Here is a 23,702-nt window from a genome sequence, read left to right as displayed (position 1 = left end):
TGTGAGAAGCACAAGTGTGCTGCTACAATGTGCCTCTGGGAACATATACAACGATTAGGCTCACAGCAGATAAAGAAGCTGTGACAGACATGGCTCTTAGCCCCTACTAAATAGCGTGATGCACACACCCCAACATCCTAGGTGGGAAAATATTTACCCTAATAAAAGGAATGTCCAGTAGTCAAAACTTATTGTTTCTCTCCCTTGCAAGTGTAAACTACTCTTGCGAGAGCTGGCCTCACCCAGACAGACCAGCCCCAATTTGGCATAAGAAAGGAGAAAGAGAATAAAGGAGTACAGAGGTATAAGTATGGGACCTACAGCACCATGATTTTTGAGTGCTTTTCACTATCAATCTGCTGGTCAGATAAGTGACAGCCTCCCAAGGCTTCTGCAGCTAAGAGGGTCCCTAAGCCTTGTCCCTTATTCGTCTTTCTGCGGAATTGAGTGACCGATCCTGGCTTGGCACCACTGGAATCGAGAGATGCAAGGAGGGTAAGAAGCACCCACACCTGATCTCCTATCTTTAGTGTACACATATTTTGAAATAGAGCTCTATACTTTGTTTTCTTTCTTTGGGATTGTGGCTTCAGTTTTGTAACTTGTTTGTGTGTGTAACATCTCTAAATTTAAATAAGTAGGCACTAGCAATTTTGTAACCACATGATTAGAATCTAGTTTAATAAATTTTGGTAACCATTTGTGCATAAGCCTGACTTGTTTCTCTGGTTTACTGTAAAGCAGCCAACACAATTAAAGAACCTCAGCTGTTTTGGCTATAAAGCCTGGCCATTAGGTGAGAGTACTAAGAGCCTAGCGTTGAGTTGTGCCGCCTCCACGGGGCAAACTCTTGGGGCGCCTGTCAGTCAATCCTGACTGCCCACTGCGAAGGAGCTCTGAGCTCTAGCAGTTAAAGTCACGGGTGTTTAGGACCTTGGGGCATCCATCAGCCTAGCCCGGGCTGCCCAACGCAAAGGGACAGTGTGTCCTAGCGGTTAAAGTCACGGATGGTATAAAACGGGCATAGCTGGCACCTCACCAAACATCCTTGGCCATCGGCCAACAAGGCGCCAGGAGATTGCAACACGCCCCTATTGAGATATCAAAGTTGGGCACATTGATGACTGAAAAATAAGGCAAGCACCTACCAATTGTGACAAGATAGCTGTGATCAAAACCAGCATGGGGTAACTCCCCAAGAGACTGATGAAGGAATAAAATAAAAAAAATAAGAACAATTTAAGAAAACAAGCACTTGTCAAACGGCAATTCATTACAGCATGATGATGCAAAACTCATTGGTCCCAATGAAGGAAGTTCACTATATAAACATGGTGCTTTGCCATGAAGTTTTGGGTTCGTCCTGCCAAGACTTCCCCAGAGCATTGTGTCGTGACTGACAGAACCTGGTTCCTCCCTACCCGTGATCAACCTAGCTGGCCACTCGGTTGCTCTGAACTCTGGACTGGTAACACAACATAGACTGGCGGGACAATGTGTGTGTGATTGAATGCATATGCTAATTGTTGTATCTCCAATAAACGCAGCATATTGCCTTTTCCCCTGAAAAAGATCCCATGAGCTTCTCATAAGCATACCACAGTAGGGGTGGGACAGTGGAAGAAACGGGAATGGGGGCATTCTGGGGAATAAATTTTCAGTGCCCAAGTGGATCTTTGCAAACTTGTCTATATGATGAATTTATGTATTTTTAATCACACCTCCAGCTGCACCAAGTAGCACATAGGGCACCACATTCTGCAAACAAAGGTAAGAGACTACAATTCCTTTGCTGCATCAAGGCACACTGCACTAGAAGCACACATGAGAAGCAGCAGCAGCTTTAAGTCCTTGTCCTGTTCTCCCCCTCCCCCCACGCGCACGCACACACACACACACACACACACACAGTAGATCTGCACACAGAGCTACAGCCATCTCTGTCTCACTCACCACGGGACACATGCAGGTGAACATATCTATAAAGGGAGGCTGTTGACCAACAGGCAAGGAGAGCGAGCATGTTGGCCAACATTTTAGAGACAAGTCATGAAGGAAGAACAAACATCAGAGTGGTAGGCGTGTTAGTCCGTATCAGTAAAAAAGAGGAGTCCTTGTGGCACCCTGGAGACTAACAAATTTATTTGGAAATGCCCAAATAAATTTGTTAGTCTCTAAGGTGCCACAAGGATTCCTCATTTCAGCACCTGTAGTCACCTTCCTGGTTCCAGGCTTCTCCTCAGGAGGACATGCTCCCCCCTGCCCTGGGAGATCAGCTACTCCCAAAATGGGGAAATTCTCCTCCTTCACCCAGAACGAGCAGGAAACCTTTTATTAGAAACCAAGCCACAGGTAGAGGGAAGCAGGAGTCTGTACTCAGCCTTTACCACACATTTATCTTCAAGGCCAGTCAGGGTAATGCACTGGTGGTGTTCCCAGGAGCAACAGTGACACCCGGTGGGTGGGCAATCAGGATAATGCACGGACTGCTTCTGCCCTGGAGCAACAGCGACACCCAGTGGCAACTCAGACTGTTTACTCAGGAGCAGCAGTGACACCGATGGCTAGTCAGGGGTAATGCATGTACTCTCTCTTCTATGGAGCAGTGGTGACACCCAGTGGCCAGTCAAAGTAATGCACAGAGTGTTTCTCAGAAAAACCAGTAACACCCTGTGGCCAGCAGTGGGCAGTACCAGCCTCTTCTGGTTGTTGGGGAGGGGTGGGGACAGAAAATTGTGACAGCAGCAACCCGCCTTGCCCTGCCCTGCCCCTCCCTGTGGCTCTACCTCCTGCTCCTCCTCAGTGAAGTGCCAGCCCCGCCTCCTCTCCTCCAAGGCCTTGGCCCATGGCAATGTCAGAGGCCAGAAGCCAGAGTCGGGTAGGGTGAAGCAGTTGCTGCACTAGCTACTGCCATCTTGTAGGCAGCCACAGTACTTCCCCATCTTGTCCTTCTGCTGCTTCGGGCACCGGGGCTGTGGCTGCTCCTCAGTTCCCTACTGCCCTTTGACTGCTCACAGCCTATAAGAGCGTCCCTGGTGTGGGGTCCCGCTACGGGACCAGCATAGCCCTCAGGGAGCAGGACCCAGGAGCAGGACCCAGGGCCAGAGCACATCAGTCTGGGATGCTGTACTGAGCTGTGGACCCTCCACCTGCCCTGGGTGGTGCACCCTTGTGAGCGGACGCACAGGACAAAGGCTACTCTCGGTCCCCCCTGCTCATGTCTTCTGAAGCAAGCCAGAGTCAGTAGGGAGGAGGACTAGGAGTGGCGTCACCAGGGAAGCTCACTCAGTGATGTAGAAGGAAGAGAGTTAAGGACTGAGCATCTCTGGTTACAGGCAAGTTGCTCTCCACATAGTTACCATACTTCAAGAAGACTCCATAGCACCAGGCAAGTCCTTGAGAGGGGACCAACGACTCCCCCAAGCTTATTGTGCCTCACATAGATGCAAAGGCCTTTTCTCAAAGAGCCACTCCATGCTAAGAAGAGTCTTTGCAGCCCTCCCTCATTACTGAGCAAATTTCTATTTGCTCTTACTCCACAGATCACTGTCTGGTTTCCATCCCCCAGGATGGCCTCAGGGTGGGTGCTCCTTTTGGTCTCTGCCACAGGCTGGCCATTCTCTCATCTACCCAAAGTCAACAGGAACTGAAAAGAGAAAGAGAACACTTATAAGCTAGGCCACCACTGCTGCGTGCACACAGACAGATGTACTAGCTGGCTGCTGCTCACTGGAGCCCCCTTCTCTATTCTTCTCCAGCCTATCCAGGGCCTAAAATGCTCATTACTCATAAGGAACTGCAGCCCTCCAGATCTCTGCACACCCTCAGCCAATGACACCCATGCCTGCCCAGGATGGTTCTCTGAAGAAAGAAATGGTTGAGTAGGGAACTGGAGAACAATGTGGTCTCCAGCGACTCACACCAGATCACATGGAAAGACAGAGCAGAAACTACAAAGCATCTCTACTTGCTCGCAGGTCACCCTCCTTCACATTTCGTTAGGGGGAGGAAGGGGACACTCCCAGACAATTACCAGCCTATCAGAGTGTGATGAAGCGGGACTGTTCTTAATGTTTCCTCTGAATATTGTGGGGATGCCTCAGTTTCCCCTATGCAGCTCTTAAGTATCTAGGTGGTGGGATAAGGGTGTGTGATCGTTGCAGAGTCCTAGAGTGTGCAGGGGTCTGGACACAGAGAGTGGCCCACACCCTGTTTCCTGGCAACTGATGGCCTGGCCCCTTCCCCCCTGCAAGGTGAGAGCTAAAGGGTTGGAGAACAAAGGAATCAGGTGACTTCCTGGCCTGGGAAAGGGACAAAGCTCAGAGGAGGAGGAACGGGAGAGAGTCACTTTGAGGCTGGCTGGGGACATGGAGTGAAGTGCAGACGTGGTTGTCTGGCTCACTGCCCCCCAAAAATGGAGCCAGCTGAGGGGTCCTGGTCTCTGCATCTACAAGCTCTGTTTTAGATCATGTTCCTGTCGTCTAATAAACCTTCTGTTTTACTGGCTGGCTGAGAGTCACGTCTGACTGCAAAGTTGGGGTGCTGGACCTTCTGGCTTCCCCAGGAGCCCGCCTGGGCGGACTTGCTGTGGGAAGTGCACGGAGGGGCAGAGGATGCTGAATGCTCCGAGGTCAGACCCAGGAAGCTGGAAGTTGTGTGAGCTGTATGTCCTGAAGACAGTCTGCTCACAGAAAAGAGACTTCCCCAGAGTCCTGACTGGCTTCGTAGGGAGCAGTTCCAGAGCATCACCCAGGGACTCTGTGACAAGTGGTGGTAGCAGTGGGATGTACTGCACCCCGTGGGTGACGCTTCCTGCAGTAAATGACTGGAGAGCAGTAAAACGAAGGGGGATTGATGAGGACCAGGTGTGCTAAAGGCTCAGAGAGGAGCTGTTTTGGGGGCAATTAACCCCTGGGAGTGTGTGACCAACAAGAAGGACTGTGCAGTAATGGGGTCCCCCTGGGGACTGTGGTGAGCAGTCTCGGGGCAGATGAGCCTGCGGCTTGGTCCTGGGAGAGAGAGAAGGACTTTTGCCGTAACAGGGTCCCCCTGGGGATTGCAGCAAGCAGTCCTAGGGGCGGAGGAGTCTGCAGCTCGACCCTGGCAAAGAGGTGGTGACCTCGAGAAGGGCTGGCACACTAGGGGTTCTCCCTGGAAACCGTGGGGAGCTAAGAGCACAGGGGCCTGTGAGTCCACAACAACTTGGCAACAGCGGAGAGACGGCCTGTCACCGTCTCCTTAAGAAGGACATTGTAACCCTGTGCAAAAAGAGAGGGTTGAGCTGTGGAAAGTTCACCAAAGCAGAGTTAATCGTGCAGCAAGCGGGCGGACCTGTGAACACCGACGGGCCCTGCGGCTTTTCGCCAAGCAGGACGGCAGCGCCCGCTGCTGTGCTCTCCGCTCCTCCGCCCAAGCAGCCGGAATCAGCGCCGCTCGGCCCCAAGCTACTTCCCGCGGGCGTCCGCTGAGCTCCGACTGCACAAGGCCATCATGTCTCCGCCCCACATTGCTCTCAGAAAACGTCACTTGGTGACAGCCCAATGGGAGATTAGCTCCGTCAGAAAACGCCACTTAGTGAGGACCCTATGGGAGATCATCTTTCAGGAAAACGTCACCTCACTAGGCCCAATGGGAGATCAGCTGTCAGAAAATGCCGGGCAGGCCGGCAGCGCTGCTCTTCTCAAAAATCGCGAGACAGCGAGCGCCCCGCCCCCGTCCCGTAGCGGCTCTTTCCGAGATCTCCCGCAGACACTAACCGTTTTCCAACCTCGGAACTGCCGCGTGCCCCAACCGCTGCCCGCGCGCTTCTGTTCCAGGGCCGCCGTCACGACAGCGCACATAGGACGCGGGCAATTACACCCCTCACCAGACTCCATCGGCGGCGCATTGAAGAGAGAAAAGAAAAGCGACGCAGCCACTAACCCCCCCAGACAGAATTTTAAAATACCACCCAGCTCCCGCCAGCTCGTCTCTCTGAAGCACCTGGAGCGCTCAGCGCGCCTTCCCCAGTCGGGCAACGGGCTTCCCAGTCAGGGTGACCACACTCCCAGCCGGGGCGGGCTCTGCCCAGGCGCGCTTCCAATACCTTACACTAAAAAATATGGGTCCCAACCGCAAAACTTACTCAAATTTTACCCCAGTGTCCCCAAACTGCCGGCTTTTATTATGCAAATAAGATCCTGCCGCGCTCAATCAACTCTCCGTGTTCTCCAGGGGGAGCCCGCCGCCAGAGACCCACGTTAATATTTAAAATTAGCTCGTGCCTCGCTCCGTCAGTTCTCTCAGCTCTCCAGCAGCTGACGTCGGAGAGCTCCGAGCTCGCTCCCTTCACCTTTCTCGCGTCAGCTTCAGGCCCCAGGTTCACAAATGCATCACCCGGGCGGGATTCTAGCAGAAGAATATCACTTACTCACTTGGTTAGCCGTTGAGGAATGCGGTGCTGCTCTGAGGGGACGTACTTGCATACTTGGGATATTATTGCAAAGATACCATTAGAATTTCTGTTAGACCATTTTAAAGGCAATTTATATTTGGTAAAACCCGTTTTTAGTGAAAGAAATGCTGTCCTGACAGCACGGTTACTGCGGCTACAGAACACTTTCCCTCCTGGGTGAAACAAGAAGTTAGAATTCGAAAATTACATAGTTTGTTGCAATGTTGGTATAGGTTTAATTTCGCTTATGTGCAGGTTTGTTTAAGACTGACTGCTTTGGTTTATTGTTTTGGTAGGGTTACCATATTTGAACATTCAAAAAAAGAGGACACTCCACAGGTGGCGGTATTTGCTCTTGCCCCCTTCCCCACCCCCATTCCAACCCCTTCCCCAAAGTCCCCATCCCAACTCTGCCCCCACTCTGCCCCATTGGTCCCCTTCCCCAAATTCCCCCCAGGCCCTGCTTCCTCCCCAAGTGCTCCCCCTCCTCCCCCATCCCTCCCAGCCATGTGAAACAGCTGTTTCACAGCGCAAGTGGTGGCAGCTTGCCCGGAGGGGGGGGGGAAAGCAGGCACTCTCTCAAGTGATCAACATTCACTTTCTTTCTTGAATGATCAACTCTTCTTTGGGGAAAATAATGGCTAATCCTGGACATTTAAAAATATTTAAAAATTCCTCCCAGACGGTGATTTAAGAACCAAAAAGCCAGGCATGTCTGGGAAAATAGGATGTATGGTAACCCTAGTTTTGGTTTGTTTGTTTTTTTTTAGTTGAAGTGGAGTTTTTAATTGACGTTTACGGGACTGGAATGTCTGCCATGCAATACCAGTATTGCAGTATTCAACTATTGCAGTACCAGTATTTTGGCCAGTATTCAACTATTCAATTGCTTTATAGGTGGTTTTAATAGTAGGACTTATTTATGTTATGTTATTTTATTTTATCATCCTGCTATAGCACACTTCTTTGATAATTTATAGCATGTGTTGTTTTTTTTAAACAAAATAGCTTTTCTTAATGTTTGGGTTTTAAATTAAGCATTGTTTGCAGTTTCAAATGTTGCTTTAGATTTTTGGTTTCTGATGGGATATTTAAGAGGATTTCGGATTTAATCCTAAAATTTGGACAGATTTAGATTATTTAGATGGACTTGGAGTAAATCCTGTTTACTATTTTATTTTAATAAAGGTTATATTGCTGTAAACCCTGGCCAAGGGGGAGAGGAGATGAGCTGGCCTTTAACAAGGAGCAGAGGCCTGGCCACCATGAGGAGTGGAGCCAGGTGATGAAGGGGGCACAGCTCCCCAATTTTTTTTCTCTAGCCCACCTCACCCACCACCCGTCCACCAAACGGCAAGAGACTGATGCACACCTGCTGGCCATTCTGCTTTACCCCGACAGGCCACTGGGTGTCACTGCTCCTCCCAGGGAACCACCTTCTGTGCATCATCCCGACTGGTCACTGGGTGTCACTGCTGGTCCAAGGGAACCACCTTCTGTGCATTTGACCACAGGATGTCATTGCTGCTCCAAAGAAATGTGATCCGTGCATTACCCTGACTGACCACTGGCTGTCACTGTTGCTGCAACGGAAACACACTCTGTGCATTACCCCAACTGGCCACCTAGTGTCACTGCTACTCCATGGACAACACCACGCTCTGTGCAGTACCTTGACTGGCCGCCGGGTGTCACTGCTCCTCCATGGGAGACCCACAGTTTTCATTCGCCGAACCGGATAGCTCTCTGGCCACCCAGCTCTGACGACAGTGCCACCACCAGCAGCATCGCGGAAGTCCCCACACACTCGTATGCGCCGCCCAGAGCAGACAGAGGGCTCAGGGTGCCCCACGGCAACCCAAACAGACCCACTCCGCCCCAGGCTCCTGGGCCCTGCCGTCCATGGTTGATGCTCCCCGAGGGCTCTGTGAGAGCCAGGTTACCCTACCAGGGCAGCTCTTGGGGGATGCAAGCAGTCGAAGGGTGGCAGGAAGCTGAGGGGCAGCCCCAGCCCCAGGGCGAAGAGCAGCAGCAGCAGGAGGAGACAGGGGACCACCCCAGTTGCCCAAACCATGGCACCAGCCAGCACCTCAGTCACCCCCCACTGGCCAGGAGGAGGGAAATGCAGGGGGTGGGGGAGGAGGCAGGGCTGGCACTTAAGAGGAGCAGGGAGCGGAGCCATAGAGATGGGTGGGGCCATGTGGCAAGGGGGGGTGCAGCCCCCCCAATTTTCTGTCTAGCCTACCTCCGCCCCCCACTGCAAAGAGGATGGTGCCACCCACTGAGGGGGAAAATTAGGGTTTGAGGGTTTAGGGTTGGGATTACAGAGTCAGGGTCTAGGGGCTGGATTAGGGTGAGGGTAAGGGGGAGTTAGGTTTAGGGTGTGGATTAGGTTTGGAAAGGGTTAGGGGTTGAGAGGGAGAGTTGGATTAGGGGGAGGGGAGGATTAGGGTTCTGGGAGGCAAGACTGAGGGCTAGAGGGTTGTGTTTAACATGAGGGTTAGGATTAGCTTTAGGGATTAGGTTGAGTAAGAGTTTGGGTTCAAAGGTGGGTTAGAGTTAAGGGGTTAGGGTTATGGTCAGGGTGGGGATTATGATGTAATAGGGTGATGGTTGGAGATCAGGGTTAGTTGAAGGGTTAGGATGCAGGGGTCAGGGTTGGGTTGCCTAGGGTGAAGGGAGGGGTCAGGGTTTAGGGTTGGGTTGTGGTGTGGGATAGGGATGGGGTCAAAGGTTAGGGGGAGGAGTTGGGTTAGAGTATTGGGGAACAGGAATTAGGGTTTGGGATTAGGGTTAGCAGGTGAGGGCTCAGGGTTTGTCTTTTTTGCTGTTCTAATTGCTTGAATTGACCATTCTGTATCATAATTTCCTGTAAATGTAGTTTAATTCCTTTTATTGACTTTTCAAAAACATTAGTTTCATTATTATTATAACATCACCTATGTTTTTATTGTGACGCAGTAAATTACAGGTTTTAATACTCAAGGTTTTTTGTTTTTTAATGTCAGGCTATTATTTGTGATCCTATCACTTCAATGCTGCCGGATTTCCTTGGTTGCCTCAGCCCTGGTCCAGAAATAGCAATTTGTGACGGATGGTATCTGCCCTGTCACAGTTTCCTACCCCATGAAATCTCTATATTAAATTTGGACCTCAATAAAACAAATGTTTTCTAACTTAGAAAAATGTATTCAATTAGAAAACTCATTTCATGAGTGTCCCAAGTTCAAATAGATATTTCCCAGAAGTAGCACATTGTGAGAAGGCATACCCATCTGTCACAATTTGCTACTCCTAGACCCAGGGCTGGTGAATTGTGGGAGTGGCAAATTGCATCAGGGCAGCAAAAACTTGTTATGTAACCGCAACTGGTAGGAAATTGGGACAGGGAGCAGTTTGTAATAGTATGTCCTGACACTAAAGAGGAGATGCTGGGATGTCTCCCCCCACCAGACATCAGGCTCTCCACATTAGGGACAGTGGCTGCCAGGCCAGCTGGGCCCTGGGCTGGGGCTCCAGCTGGGGGCTGGTCTTGGTCTCTGTGGTGAGCAGGCTACTCTGGGAGCAGGAGAGGGTGAGATCTGGGGCAGGCACTGGAGCAGGTTGTTCAGCAGCCAGGAGCCCACGTGCTTGACCGTCCCTGAGCAGCTGAGGAGCACAGTGTGCAGCTGGTCCATGCACCTGATGTAGCCACTGCTGTAGTGCTGCTCTGTGGCCACGCTCTGCTTGGTGGTGGCTGCAAGAGATGGATCAGTGTCAGAAACAGCTCAGCAAATGGGGGGCCAGGAGCTGTTGTGGCAATCAGCTACAAGCCAAACCCACAAACCTGCCAGCCTGCAGCATCACCATCTGTCCTCCATATGCCACTCACATCTCTCCATCCCTCCTCTGTATGCCAGAGATGCTCATCTATCCATCTCCATACACATCTCTGTTTCTCTCTGATTTTCCATGCAGTGCTCAACACAATTAGGCCCAGACCTGAGTGAGGCTTTTGGATGCAGCAGTACTGGAGCTGTAGGGTGACAGTGCATCTCTGGGCATCTCTAGTCTCAGCCCCTTTTCTCTTGAGCCCGAAGCCATGACTCTGAGTTCACACCTCTGGGGCCCAGACCCCATAGCCCTGAAGACACCCAACCAGCCACTTTTGCTCTGGGATCCCATTATAGCAACAAGAATCTTCCCAAAGTCCCCATGAAGATTGTGGGGGAGTGACACCTTGAGCCTGGCAGGCAGCATAAACTCTCCTCAGCATGGCATGGACCATCCCTGGGGCAGACAGATCCTATATGACCCATTGGAGACTACGGGGGGCAAGAGAGTGCATCCCACTGAGCCTGATAGGAGGTGTGGATCCTCCCTCTGGGTGGCATTGGGGCAGACAGACCCTCCCCCAAGATTGATCCTCACCAGTCCATGGGAGACTACAGGGTGCTAGGGAGTCATTACCCAGGATGTTGCTCTGTTGCAGGCTCCCCATGTGCTACACTGTGATCTCCAGCACGTCCGCTTTCTCCGGCTTGGATTGCTGCAAGGTGTGGAGGGAGGCACCATTAACAAGTGATAGCAGGTACAAGGATTTGGGGACTCAAGGTGTTGGGGTGTCACAGGTGGGACAGTGCCATGTGTGTTTCCATCCATTTCCCCCCCCCCATTTGGGCAGTGACCCCTAGTTGCTATTTCACACTTTAAGAAAAGAACCAGATGCCACTGTTTGTCACACGGTAATTTTATTTAACATAGAGCATTCTTCATCAGAAATTTACAACCCCCACCTTGCCAAGCACCTGCCCAAGCCGGCACAGTCTCACTGATGACAGCAAACATCCCAGTATAGGGGTGCGCAAACGTTTTGGCCCAAAGGCCACAGCTGGGTGGGGAAATTGCATGCAGGGCCATGAATGTAGGGCTAGGGCTAGGGCAGGGGGTTTGGGTGCAGGAGGGAGTGCAGGGTGTGGGAAGGGGGACAGGAAGGGGCTCAGGGCAAGGGGCTGGGGCAGAGGAGGAGTGCAGGGTGTACAAGGGGGCTCAGGGCAGGGGTGCAGAGTGTGTGAGCGGGTTCAGGGCAGGGGTGCAGGGAGGAGTGCAGGAGGGGTCTGGCAGGGGGTTGGGGTGCAGGAGGGGTGAGGCAAGGGGCTAGGGTGCGGCAGGGGGTTGGGGTGCAGGGGGGCAGAGTGCAGCAGAGATGAGGCAGGGGGCTAGGGTGCAGGGGGTTGGGGTGCAGCAGGGGGTTGGGGTGCGGCAGGGGGCTCAGGGCAGGAGGGGTATGGGGGGCAGGGTCAGGCCCAGCGCCGCTTACCTGGAGCAGCTCTGGGGTGGCAGCGGCACACACTGGGGCCAAGGCAGGTTCCCTGCCTCCCTGCCCTGGCCCCGCGCTGCTCCCAGAAGCGGCCGGCACCACGTCCCTGCGGCCCCTGGGGGATGAGGGGGACAGAGAGCTCCTGCGCTGCCCTCGCCTGCAGGCAACTCCCCCGAAGTTCCCATTGGTCGCGGTTCCCCATGGTGGGTGGCGAGGGCAGCACGTGGAGCCCTCTGTCCCCCTCCTCCCCCATTGGCCGCAGGGACGTGGTGCCGGCCGCTTCTGGGAGTGGCACGTGGCCTGTGGTGCCACAGGGGTGGAAATCCCACGGGACAGATTTGGCCCGCAGGCTGTAGTTTGCCCACCCCTGCTCTATAGAGCACTGAAGTTTCCCCCTAGCCAGGGTATTATCAGTCCCCAAATAGGCCACCCCACTCTGCCACTCCCACGGAGGCTTATAAGGGAACCTGGGCCAGACTTCTGCACGGGGCTCCAGACCAGGGCCCCTCAACACGGCATCTCAGGTCTTCAATCTCCCAACCCCTAACTGCTCCTTCCCCAGATGGCTTCCTATACCGCCCGCTGCCTCCGACCTTCTCCCGATGGCGGCACAGCCTGACCTCTTGCGGCCTCGCAAGGGCACCGCCCCGGAAAGGGGGGGCTCTGCAATGACCAATGGGAGCTAGAGGCCAGAGGACCCTATGTCTCCCATGGTGCCCTAGGGCCCGCCGTGGCTGATGGGAGACATAGGCCGACAGTCATTGATTACGCTGCTTAATTCTCACAGGTCATTCTCACTTCTCTGGGTTTTGGCTGCACGTGTTTATTTAGCAAAACTTGGTCCTAGAGTCCAGTTTATAAATTGTACTTTTCTCTCACTTTAAGGAACATGGAATGTTTAAGTTAGCTTTAATTTTAAAATATTTTTAAAAGGGACACTTTTGATTGTGCAATGATAGCTTCAAAAAATATCCTCCAGGTCAGTTCTATTCATGTCAGTACATTTCTTTCAAAATCTGAAAAAAGTGTGTTATGTGTTTGTGTTCTATTCAGATCTTAGCCTGAGTGAAATTGAAGCACAGGGTTCAATCCGGATTGATTTAGTAGCAATGATAAAACCATTTTTCACATAATTTGGCTGCTCTCACATGCCTAAGAATGGTATTCTCCAATCTCCCTCCCCTCCTCAGAAAACCAACCCAACCCAACCACACATTCTCTCTCTCACCACATCCCTGTCAGATATCCTAATCAGCTCCCCACTCTATTAACCTTTCCTGTATGCACCACTAATTACTTTGCATCTTTCCCCTACAACAGGCCCCTGGGGTGTTACTCCAATCACCTTTCCATATGATCCTCCCTCCAAACCTAAACACATCCCCTTTGTGCGTCCTTTACTATAACCATTTGCGCATATTCCTTGAAACTACACCTCTGCACATCCAGAGTCTCCCACGTGCATTCCCCCCAAAACTACACGCTTGCCTTCTCCCCATCTCTGATTGCATCCCTAACACCAACCATACATATTCTTGTCCCAGTGGGTTACTGCAAACTCCAAACTTCTACCTGTCTGCTCACCCAAAAGCAAGTCCCTGCTGAGTACTTTTGCAAACTTCTCCCCCTTACAAGTCTCTGTCAGCACCCTATATTCATCCCTGCATGCTCCCCCTAAAAAGTCCCCCTTCAAGCCCTCCCTAACTAAGTCTCCCTCATGTACTCCTGCTGAACCTTTTTAAAGTGTCTCCACATACATATCCAAGTGCCCTCTTCCCTTCATCTGCTGTACCAGATAGCTCCCTCCTGCACCACTAATGTTCCTGAGCTCATATCCCAAAATAGGAACTGAGGGATTCCCTTAATCATTTTCCTATGTGCTACTGTCAACTCATCTTAGCCATCTCCATTTGCAACCTTCTCCACTCTGCCACCGTACCTGCTCTTGCAAATATCTCTAGGTGTGTGTGTGTGTCTCCTTAACACTCTCCTTGTGCTCCCCCCATAGACAGCTCCTTAGATGTTCTAAACAATCCCCCATTCCCTTCAGTTGTTCATGAATGCTCCCACCCCAGACATCCTTCCTCTTTCCTCTCTCCATGTTCCAGGGGATAATAATATTACTTTTTATACAGCACTTTTTTCCTATCTATTCATACATTCAGTAGTCAGTTAAAAGATAATGGGCCACTGGATGAGGCTCAAGAATATGTAGCATTGTTCATAGGTTTTCTAGGACCAATTTGTTGTTGCATGGTGTGCAAGTGGCTTTTGCTATATCGCCATCACTCTATAAGACATTTTTACATAAAGGTCACACAGCTGCTGGTGGCCGGCTTACCCTACAGGAGGCTAGTTTTCTATTTTTTTCACAGCAGTGAAGGGCAGATATGTGGAAAACAATCATACAAAGATTAAGAGTACCATTTATTATGTATAATAACCATAACCATGCTAGAAGTGTAGGATTCTTTACCTTAGTATTAGTGCAGGGGTTCAGCACCCCGCAGAGGGTTCTGAGATGGTTACATAGGGGGTCACGAGCTATCAACCTCCACCCCAAACCCTGCTTTGCTTCCAGCATTTATAATGGTGTTAAATATATTTTAAAAAGTGTTTTTAATTTATAAAGGGGGGGGTGTTGCCCTCAAAGGCTTGCTGTGTGAAAGGGGTCACCAGTAAAAAAGTTTGAGCGCCATGGTATTAGTGGAATCAAGGACACAATGTATCCTATATAGACTTGATACAGGATATGGGACACTTGATTAGAAATAAGACATGTCTCAGTATAGGCTACATCCTATTTCAAGCAGAATTAAGTTTCCATACAGGGAGGTCTAATGAGTTGCATCACGTAACAGGTTAAAATGTCTACCAAAGCTGTTGCAGAGGCAGGTGGAAAGGAGGAGCCAACAGCACAAGGTATACAGCAGAGAAAGTAAAGAAGGAACAGAGCTAACTATTTCACGGAGGCAACTAATGCTGCTGGAGTGTTACATCACCCACACCACAAACTTGTATGGGTGCATTCCCCCCCACCGCTTGCTTCTCTGAAAAGTGGTATATTGCAGAAGAGATGGACTGATAGGACTAGTCTAGTCACACAGCAACTGCTGAAGGCTTCATCTCTCATTAACTATTATTCCAGTACTACAGTATATTGCAAATTCCATAAGCTGTTAAATTTAACAATTGGGGTTGTTTGTTTTTTGATTTCTGGCTATTCAAACCTTTTCAACAAACTGCAAGACATGTGAGGTGAGGACACAAGATACTGTTTATAACTCCCATTTAGTTTAATAAGTTAACAAGTTCAGGCCATTACACAGCAATGGAACTCTTCTTAAACATTTACAAAGGTGCAGAATTTCATTAGTTTAATCTTTAAATAAATCATTGTACTTGACTCTCTTAAATAGCTAAACAGTTCCTATTTTTCTTTGCATTGAAATCTGGGGTTAAAATAATCCACCCACAAAGAAGGCATCAAAGTACAAAAGAGCACAAATGTGGGGCACTAGCTCAGGCTCAATGTGGGTGTTTGCTCCAGAACCTGTACAAGTGAGCAAAGCAAGCAGATACCTGTGAAAGGAGTCCTGGGTTGAGGGGCACTCATGTAAAGGGAGCTACAATATCACAGGGGACACACCAGCTTTTTATTTTATTTTTAAATCAGGGGTTTCACTGAATCTCTGCTACCAAGGATAGGACACTTTCACTGTATATTTGTTATGTACAGGAAGGGAAGAAAAAAAAACACAGCTGAAAGGAACAAATAAGGTCTAAGTTACAGCTGCTGTCCCATCTGGGATCAGATTGGCTTACTAGTTGCCCACAAGCCCCCAGCTCTATGGATTTGAAATCTAACCCAAAGAAAGATGTTTTCACAGGAAACAAGTCCCTAAGTAATGATTAACTCAGAGGAAATAGAAGAAAACCTCCATATATACACACACACACACACACACATGAATATGCTGTATATATGTACATGCATAGTCTAAAGTAGTAATTAACTTAGCTGAATAAAGAGTGAACAATTTGCAGAGGTTTGTATAAAACTTTTCACTACCCACATCTTCACCACACTTTTTTGTCCCATTCTCTGCCTGGATGTAGTCCCCCTTCCATTACCTCTACTCATCTGACTGTGAATTCAACAGATATTTGTAAGAAGCACAGTTTTCTCCCTCTCTCTCTTTTTTAAACATACCACATTACAAGAAATGCCTATGGGAATGGGGAGGATTGCCAGTATGGAACACCACAAAGTCTGTAAAGGGCAGTAATCAGACCTACTGATTATACCTCTCCTTTTCAATCAGTTCATATCATAGCCCCCTCCCCTACACACACACACACACACACAGAACTTGGTTGCATTAACATGCAGCTTTTTGAAATAGCCTTCGAAAGAGAGATCTCCATAACACAGCCTGTTGTATTTAAGCCTGTATGTGTGTGTCCCTTAACATTTAAAGCTGCACAGCATTCCTTATCTATGCATGCAGTTTCTATTGACATGAGATGGGACTGCCTGTAGACTGAGGACAGAAAATGGACTTTAAATTTTTCATCTGTAGGCTTAAAAACAGCCCTGCCAGCCAATTAGAAAAGGATATTCAAATTAAAAGCTATTTTTAAAATGTATTTAATTTGCTGTGTGTTATTACCATCACATTAGACACTGACATTCATTTGCATTGTGTATTTTTTTGCACTAGTTTCAGGCTAGACAATAACACTGCAGTTTCATTTTGTTTAGAATCACTTTCACTTTTTGGTTCTCAAATGGCCAGCAGAAAGTTGCACTATATGCACAGCAGATGTGCCAAAAGAGTACAATTCTTCCAAAAGAAAAAAGAAAAAAAGCAAACCCTAAAACGTTACATTCAGTTTTCCTCCCACACACATCAAAACACTGATATCTGGTAAAGAACCAGTTTTTATTAAATGTAAGTGTTTGACCCCAGTGACCCTTTAAGGAGATGCTCTGCAGCTTTAATCTAAAAAGTGCAAAATAATCTTCATCCTCGTGGATCCTGGTGGTTATACCACAATTACTGTGATAGCACCAAGATGAGCAGTCAAGTGGTTGAGGGAATAAACAATCCATTGAGGGTACTGCAGCCTCTGTGAAAGATAGTTTACACAGCCAACATTCAAAGCAATAAGTACAAGTAGAGAAAGAAGAAGTTAGATCTTTTAAGACTTAAGGATCAGTTTTGAAAATAAAATCCTGTAGGACCTGCTTCTTAAACGCATCAAATTCTAGAAGTGTTTGGATGCAAAAGACATACATGGCCTCTTTCACCTGTAAGTATGCTAAAAGTAGATCAGTTACTTGACCTAATTCCACCTAATTGTGAGGCTGAAGCATCACCATTCCTCATATATCAAGTAACCAGAAGTACACAAAAGGCATGGGCAAAAGTCCCACAATCTATGGCTCATGCATGGTAGCAGCTATACATGAAAAATTACTGAGTACAAATGTGAAGATGCAGAAAGGAGCAGAATGTGTCATTTAACCAAGACCATAAAACGGAGCAACCCTGCTCTAAGAATATGATCACCCAATTATCAGATACTTTAAATAAAAGTTCATAAGAAAGTAAAGACGAGACTCCTAGTTTAACCCTACTAAGGAGATATCCACCATGCCCTGGAGCCATCTGCAAGGGACTGTCTGGGTGTACTGAAGTGTCTGGATTTTTACATTTGAAGAAGTATATAATGAGCTGCACTGGCATTTTCACAGCCAGGTACTCTCCAGCAGAGACAGCCCATTCCATTTGTTGTTTAAGAAGAATTTAAGCTCAAATCAAACTTATGAAACAGTTAAGTTGCAGCTCAGAAGTTGCTTGTTTCTGTTATTCAAAGTCATGTTCAGCTCATAGTTTATGTTCAGTCTAACCTCAAACATGGGTATTTTACTATCTTCAGCCTTCCAGGGAAGCTGCTATAGCATCCCTGGAAGGGTTTCACAGGTAGCTACTGGAGAAATATTGATGTTGTCTGACCTCAGAACGTTAACCACTTTTAGTCTCAAACTACCTCCCAAAAGTTGAGAGAAATAAAAACAAACAAAACTAAGAATGAGGCAGGTGGAGGATTTCCAGTCAGGTAAGCCTACAGCTTTGAGACCACAGAGGAAGGTGAGCTGTGACAGAAAAGTGGGTTATACGTCTTTCTAGGAGTCCTCCAAAACTGCCAACATGCCCCAATTGAGATCTTGGCACAGTCTCCATCAAGGAGCTCATGTTTCAGTGACAGACAGCAGGTGCTGTGGGCCGATAATGTGTGGGAAGGAGTGGCATAAGCATGATGGTTTCTCAGCAAGGAAGGAAAAGGGAGAAAAATAGAAAGGATGTTGAGACTGAACAGACTGTTCAGGACCAAAAGCTGGGGAAAGAGGAGGCTACTGGTCAGGCAACTGGACCAGTTGTTTTATACTGTGCACACCCTAGTCTAGCTGAGGTGAGCGGGACAATGCTAAAGAGCACCTCTAACTTAGGTGCCCCACTCATTAGCTTTCAAATCATAGCTGTGTACTCTGGATCCTACCCAGAACCTAGTGCTGCCCTGAGCCCAGAAACATGAATAGTTCCTGGCCCTAAACTCTTCACAGTTATATACTGCTAACCCCCTCCTAGTCTTTTGATGTGCCCCACGATCACTGTTCAAGGATTTTCCTATAGACGGGACTTCATCTGTAATTTTTACAAAACTTAATTGTCGTCCTCCTGCAATCACCCAGGAGTAATTTTTTCCACATACAAGCTCCCCCCCCCCCCTTTTTTTTTTAATGAAAAGTAAATTCTGAAACTTCTAACCCCTGCCACATTCAGGGCAAAGCGTCTGCCTGTCTACTTGATTCTCTTCCATGCAATGAAGTTGAAGGCCTCTGCATTTCTTAGCATCATTTCCTCTGCCAATACAAGACAAATTGAGGACATTCATACTACTTGAAAGAAAGATACGTAGTCAGAATCAGATTTGCAGGAGGAGTCGTCGTCAGTGCCATCAGGAGCCACTAGGGAAAGATCCATTTTAACAAGTCAAATCTTTTCTGTGGAGGACTTTACCTTTATTCTTTCGACTAAAGAATGGGGCATGTGGGCCACTAAAATAAACTTCAAGCTACATAGCAAACACTCCTCCAGCACAAATCTATCCCTCATTTTCTGAGCATCATGTTTGTCTTCAGAGTAGAGCACCCATGGACCACAACAGCTGTGCACAGTGCAAGGACCTTGCATTCTACAAGACCAAATAACATCTGCTCCTCCAGTGTCCCCAGCCATCTCTGTAGGAAAAGGAGACCATATGTACAAAAACTAGCTGCTGGTCCAGACAGCTAAATGTGGTGCACACCACATTTGGGGGAGCTACATCTATAGATCAGTTCATCTTTCTATAACACCCTGGCAATAGAGGGAGCCTCATGGCTGGCTAGCAGCTGCTGCAGTAGTGATAATAAGATGACTTTTGCAAGGACCCAGTTGTCTTGCAGAGTCTCACCTAGTGTTCCCTTCTTCTGGTAAGTCCTTTCCCTTAAAAGAAAAATCCCCAACATTCTCTACAAAACAGAGGGGCACTGTTCAAATAGCGTAACTAGTTTATGGAGTTACTCTTTTCCCTGCAGCGAACGGGTATCACTCCTCAGTCAGACCATGAACTTTGCACCATGCAGAAGTACAGTGGAGGAGCCCTGATCTTCCATAGATTAACCCCTTTTCCCCAAAAAAGTTAATCAAGGGTTTCTTTTGTCACACAGTTAAAGATTTCAGGAACTAAGGAGTTAAGTCTTAACCCTGGAGCAGACACCTCGGAGGCCCCATCCCCTTTCTAAGAGGTCATTTGGAGAAGTCAAAGGTGCAAGGCAATCAGGAGGACATGGAGTCATTCCACCAGTGCCTGGAGCAGTCAGAATGACTGCTTAGCAAGCTATCAGGGCTTCTGCAAGCACAAATGGGTCATGATATCCGGAAGAGGCAGAAACAGGGTGGCTAATCAACCTAAGTTTTGGGTTCATAACTCCCTTACCTCCTCAACCAATATAAAGGACCAGGGGAGGTGAAGTATCCACCTCAGCTGAAGGAGGAAGGAGTTGGATTGTAGTTCGCAGATACCTGGGGTGGGAAAGACACAGAGACAAAGGGGGCTTCAATGCAATCTTTCATCCCACCCTTAGTTCTCGCCCATTGATGTTGTGCTGCCGTTGGCCTTGGGTTTTGATTTAGACGTAAAGGAGAAGCGCTTGATGAGGCGCCGGGAGAAGCTGCTGGCTTTCTTCCTGGTGGCAGAGCTGGTGCTGGCATTGGACAGGTCATCATGCGACTGGCTCAGGCCTGCTTCCTTCTGCTTGTTCTTCCTCCGGAAGATAAGCTTGGTGCCGCTCCGGAGAAAGCTGACTGGAGAAAGAGACAAAATGAAGAGGAAGACAGACATAACGATGCCCTGTCTCTTTAAGGCACTCACTCACTGGGAAGCCTGGTTCAGACCTCAGACCCAACAGCTCTCTCCTGTTCCGTGTCCTCAGCCAGGCTGTCCCCTCTCCCCTTCTCTGAGGAGATAGGGTACGGGGGTGGAAGGGACACCCTGACATCAGCACCGCCCTCACTTCCCGCTCTGCACAGCCAGCAGGAGGGTCCCAAGAGCAGCTGCAGGAGCAATATGGTGAGGGGCACTTGAACACACATCGCCAGATGTGCACGGCTGTGCTAATCAAGTGCATGGCCTCTGAATCACTCCTGGACGGCCACCCAACCGCGCAGCCTAGAGGGAACACAAGTTGTGACCCTTCATGGGGTCATGAGGTTATTCTGTGGGGGTTGCGAGCCGTCAGCCTCCACCTCCAAACCCCACTTTGCTTCCAGCATTTATAATATAGTGTTAAATATATATAAAAAAATGTTTTTAATTTATAAGTAGGGGGGTCACTCATAGGCTTGCCATGTGAAAGGAGTCACCAACATAGGCGCTGGAGCACCCAGGGAGAAAAATTGGTGGGTGCTCTGCACCCACCGGCAGCTCCCCACCTGGTCCCAGCTCACCTCTGCCTCCACTCTGCCTCCTCCCCTGAGAGCGCCGCTGGGTCCTGCTTCTCACCCCTCCCTCCCAGCGCTTGTGCCGCGAAACAGCTGTTTCGCATGGCAAGCCTAGGAGGGAGGGGGGAGGAGGAACACGGCGCACTTGGGGGAGAAGGTGGCGGGGCCGGGGTGGGGATTTGGGGAGGGATCCAATAGAGGCGGGGAGGGGCGGAGTTGGGGAGGGGCTGGAGCCAGGGCTTGAGCACCCACTGGCCCTGACAAAAGTTGGTGCCTATGGTCACCAATTCAAAGGTTTGAGAACCACTGCTCTAGAGGCTGCTGCTCCTTTCTCTGCTGGAGACCGTCTGACTTGGGTATCACTACATCAGTTACATTCAGTTCACATTTTCAAGTTTTTCTTAACAACCACAAGGGCTAGAAACAGCTTTCATTTAAAAATGAAATGCATCAAAATCTCATGATAGACCACAGGCCCTCGGTATGTGTCGATTGTGCTTATACCTTAATCCAGTTCCAAGGTTGTTTTCAAACCTAATTTAAAGGGGAATCAGGCCCAAGAGGACCAGCAGAGTACATGTGATTGTACTGTATTTTGACCATCTATACAATAGAAATTGAGCGGCATCTCAAGTGGATAGAACTTGCCTTGTGTCTGCAGCCTGGGAGAGTACCACCACTTGGTTTCCAGTCTGAGCTCTGGGGATACAATAGCCTAGGGGTTCTCAACTTTTTTCTCTCTGGCCCCCTCCCAACATGCTATAAAAACTCCACAGCCCACCTGTGCCACAACAACAATTTTTTTGCATATAAAAGCCAGGGCCAGCATTAGAGGTAGCAAGTAGAGCAGTTGCCCAGGGCCACACACCACAGGGGGCTCCCGCAAAGCTAAGTTGCTCAGGCTTCATCTTCAGCCTAAGGTGGCAGTGTTCAGGGCCTCTGGCTTCAGCCCCATGCGGTGGGGCTTTGGCTTTCTGCCCTGGGCTCCAGAAAGTCTAACATAGGCCCTGCTTGGTGGATGCCCTGAAACCTTCTCGCGGCCCTCCAGGGGGCCCCGAACCCCTGGTTGAGAATCTTTCCACTAGCCTACCTCCAAGCAAGGGGGAGTGGGCAAGAGATCAGCTCAATGATTTAGCACGCCATTTCTTCCTTATCTTTTTCACCCTTCTGTCTCCATTTCCTTATTGGTGATCACTGAAGCTAGCTCTTTGCTAGTGACCACAATGCAATCCTGCACCTTTATCTCTCAGGCTCATCGATATGGGGGCAAGAGTCTCTCCTAATAAAAAAAAACCAAAAAAACTTTTCCATGGTTCATATTTTGCTGAATTTCAGCTCATTAGTTTTACATACATGACAATGGGTCTCGGGAAGTTAGGGATGAGTTCAGGACCATTTTCTTATGTTTAAACTGGGGCTCCAGCGCAATTTTCCTGCCTCATTTGCAGGCCACCAATCAATATTTAGCCTAGGCAGAAGTGTTTGGTTCCTTTACCTTAACTACAGCAGAACCTCCATCCCATAATTCACACACATACACCTAACACCAGCTCCAACTCTCATCAAAGCTTGAAAAGACACTATAGCAGGGGTGGCCAACCTGAGCCTGAGAAGGAGCCAGAATTTACAAATGTACATTGCCAAAGAGCCGCAGTAATGTGTCAGCAGCTTCCCCATCAGCTCCCCCACCCCAGTCCCAGCACCTCCTGCCCACCGGCAGCCCAGCTGATGAATGCCTCCCCACACCTCCTGATCAGCTGTTTGGTGGCATGCAGGAGGTTTGGAGGAGCGAGGGCACGGCAGGCTCAGGGGAGGGGGCAGGAAGGGGTGGAGGGGGGGCAGGGCCTGTGGCAGAGCCAGGGGCTGAGCAGTGAGCCCCCCCGGCACACTGGAATGTTGGCCCCTGTAGCTCCAGCCCCGAGTCGGTGCCTAGACAAGGAGCCGCATATTAACCTCTGAAGAGCCGCATGTGGCTCCGGAGCCACAGGTTAGTCACCCCTGTGCTATAGCAAGGTCCCCCATGAGAGAGTCATTGTAACTTATGAGCTATACCTGCAGAATACTTACTAGTGAGTTAGTCTTAAAAATTACACTATACTTTTCTGGTGTTTTGTAATATATCCTGCTCACTTACTCAGTTGAGTAATTAGCAAGATCTCCTAGCTAGCAGCGTGAATTACAGTACACAGTTCACCTTGATTTGCTCACAAGAAGTGACTGCCTTAAAAAAAACCCCAAAACCCTTATGGAAGTAGCCACAACTACTCATTCAGAACATTTCCCTCCCGCTCCCCATTACAAAAGCGGTAACACAGAATACGAGTGAAATTGATGTGACCCACATGTCGGACGCTAGAAGAAAGATGTTGCACTGCCAAAGTGTGAGACTATCATGTCATCCCCCTGGCCCTGCTGTGCTGAACATTGCTCACTCAGCCTCACCTTTATGATCTTTTAAGCTCCTGGTTTCGAGGGCTCCTGTGGAGCCAGTTTCAGATTCCACGTCCTCCACCGAAGGTCTCTCAGAGATGTCTGATCGTGTTGTCTCATCCAGCTCCTGACTAGCTCTCTGTCCTGAGAATGATGCTTCCAGCAGCTGAGATGGCTCAGTGGAGCTCTGGGGGTGGTCGCACATGTCTGCCATTATGGAATATCCATGCATGGTGGCCTCCATAGATGCAGCATAACCAAGAGAAAGTGCCATTTCATCTTGGGCAATTGGTACCTGGAGGGGATGCAAAGGTCAAAACAGAAGTTGAGAGTTAAAGTTCACAAATTACCTTAGTCTCCATTGGGCCATCTCCTCCCCTCCTTAAAAATAAAGAGCCCAAGCCATTCTTACTAATTCTCCCATCTAGGAGGAAAATTAGCTTCTCGGGCCTGGATGGAGAGGAGAAGCTACAGAGTTCTATTTCAA

General features: G+C 49.1%; 1 protein-coding gene and 1 long non-coding RNA gene across 8 annotated transcripts in view; both read right to left on the bottom strand.

The window, feature by feature from the left end:
- Positions 1 to 9,095: 9,095 nt before the first annotated feature.
- LOC311511225 lies at positions 9,096 to 12,391 on the bottom strand. 2 transcript variants are annotated; one of them, XR_014709232.1, is made up of 3 exons: positions 12,326 to 12,391; positions 10,883 to 10,961; positions 9,096 to 10,169 (listed from the first exon to the last, which is right to left on the bottom strand). It is a non-coding gene; the product is annotated as an uncharacterized lncRNA (long non-coding RNA). The 2 variants fall into 2 exon arrangements; XR_014709233.1 differs by having other exon boundaries at positions 12,200 to 12,367.
- A 2,600-nt stretch (positions 12,392 to 14,991) lies between these two features.
- C2CD2L (C2CD2 like) overlaps positions 14,992 to 23,702 on the bottom strand; it is a 48,017-nt gene continuing 39,306 nt past the window's right edge. For 5 of the 6 annotated variants that reach the window (XM_084612009.1, XM_084612005.1, XM_084612007.1 and 2 more), the window contains 2 exons: positions 23,228 to 23,510; positions 14,992 to 20,149 (listed from right to left, as the gene is read on the bottom strand). In XM_084612009.1, coding sequence (XP_084468135.1) covers positions 19,926 to 20,149; positions 23,228 to 23,510 — 507 coding nt within the window. In that variant the 3' untranslated portion in view covers positions 14,992 to 19,925. The remainder of the gene's footprint in view (positions 20,150 to 23,227; positions 23,511 to 23,702) is intronic. The other variant, XM_084612008.1, reaches the window with a different exon arrangement.

The sequence above is a fragment of the Lepidochelys olivacea genome (genome assembly GCF_965140295.1).
Source record: "Lepidochelys olivacea isolate rLepOli2 genome assembly, chromosome: 22".
NCBI classification, from domain to species: domain Eukaryota; kingdom Metazoa; phylum Chordata; order Testudines; family Cheloniidae; genus Lepidochelys; species Lepidochelys olivacea.
The sequence above is the reverse complement of the archived record's forward strand: the minus strand, read 5'-3'. Positions and strand labels throughout refer to the sequence as shown.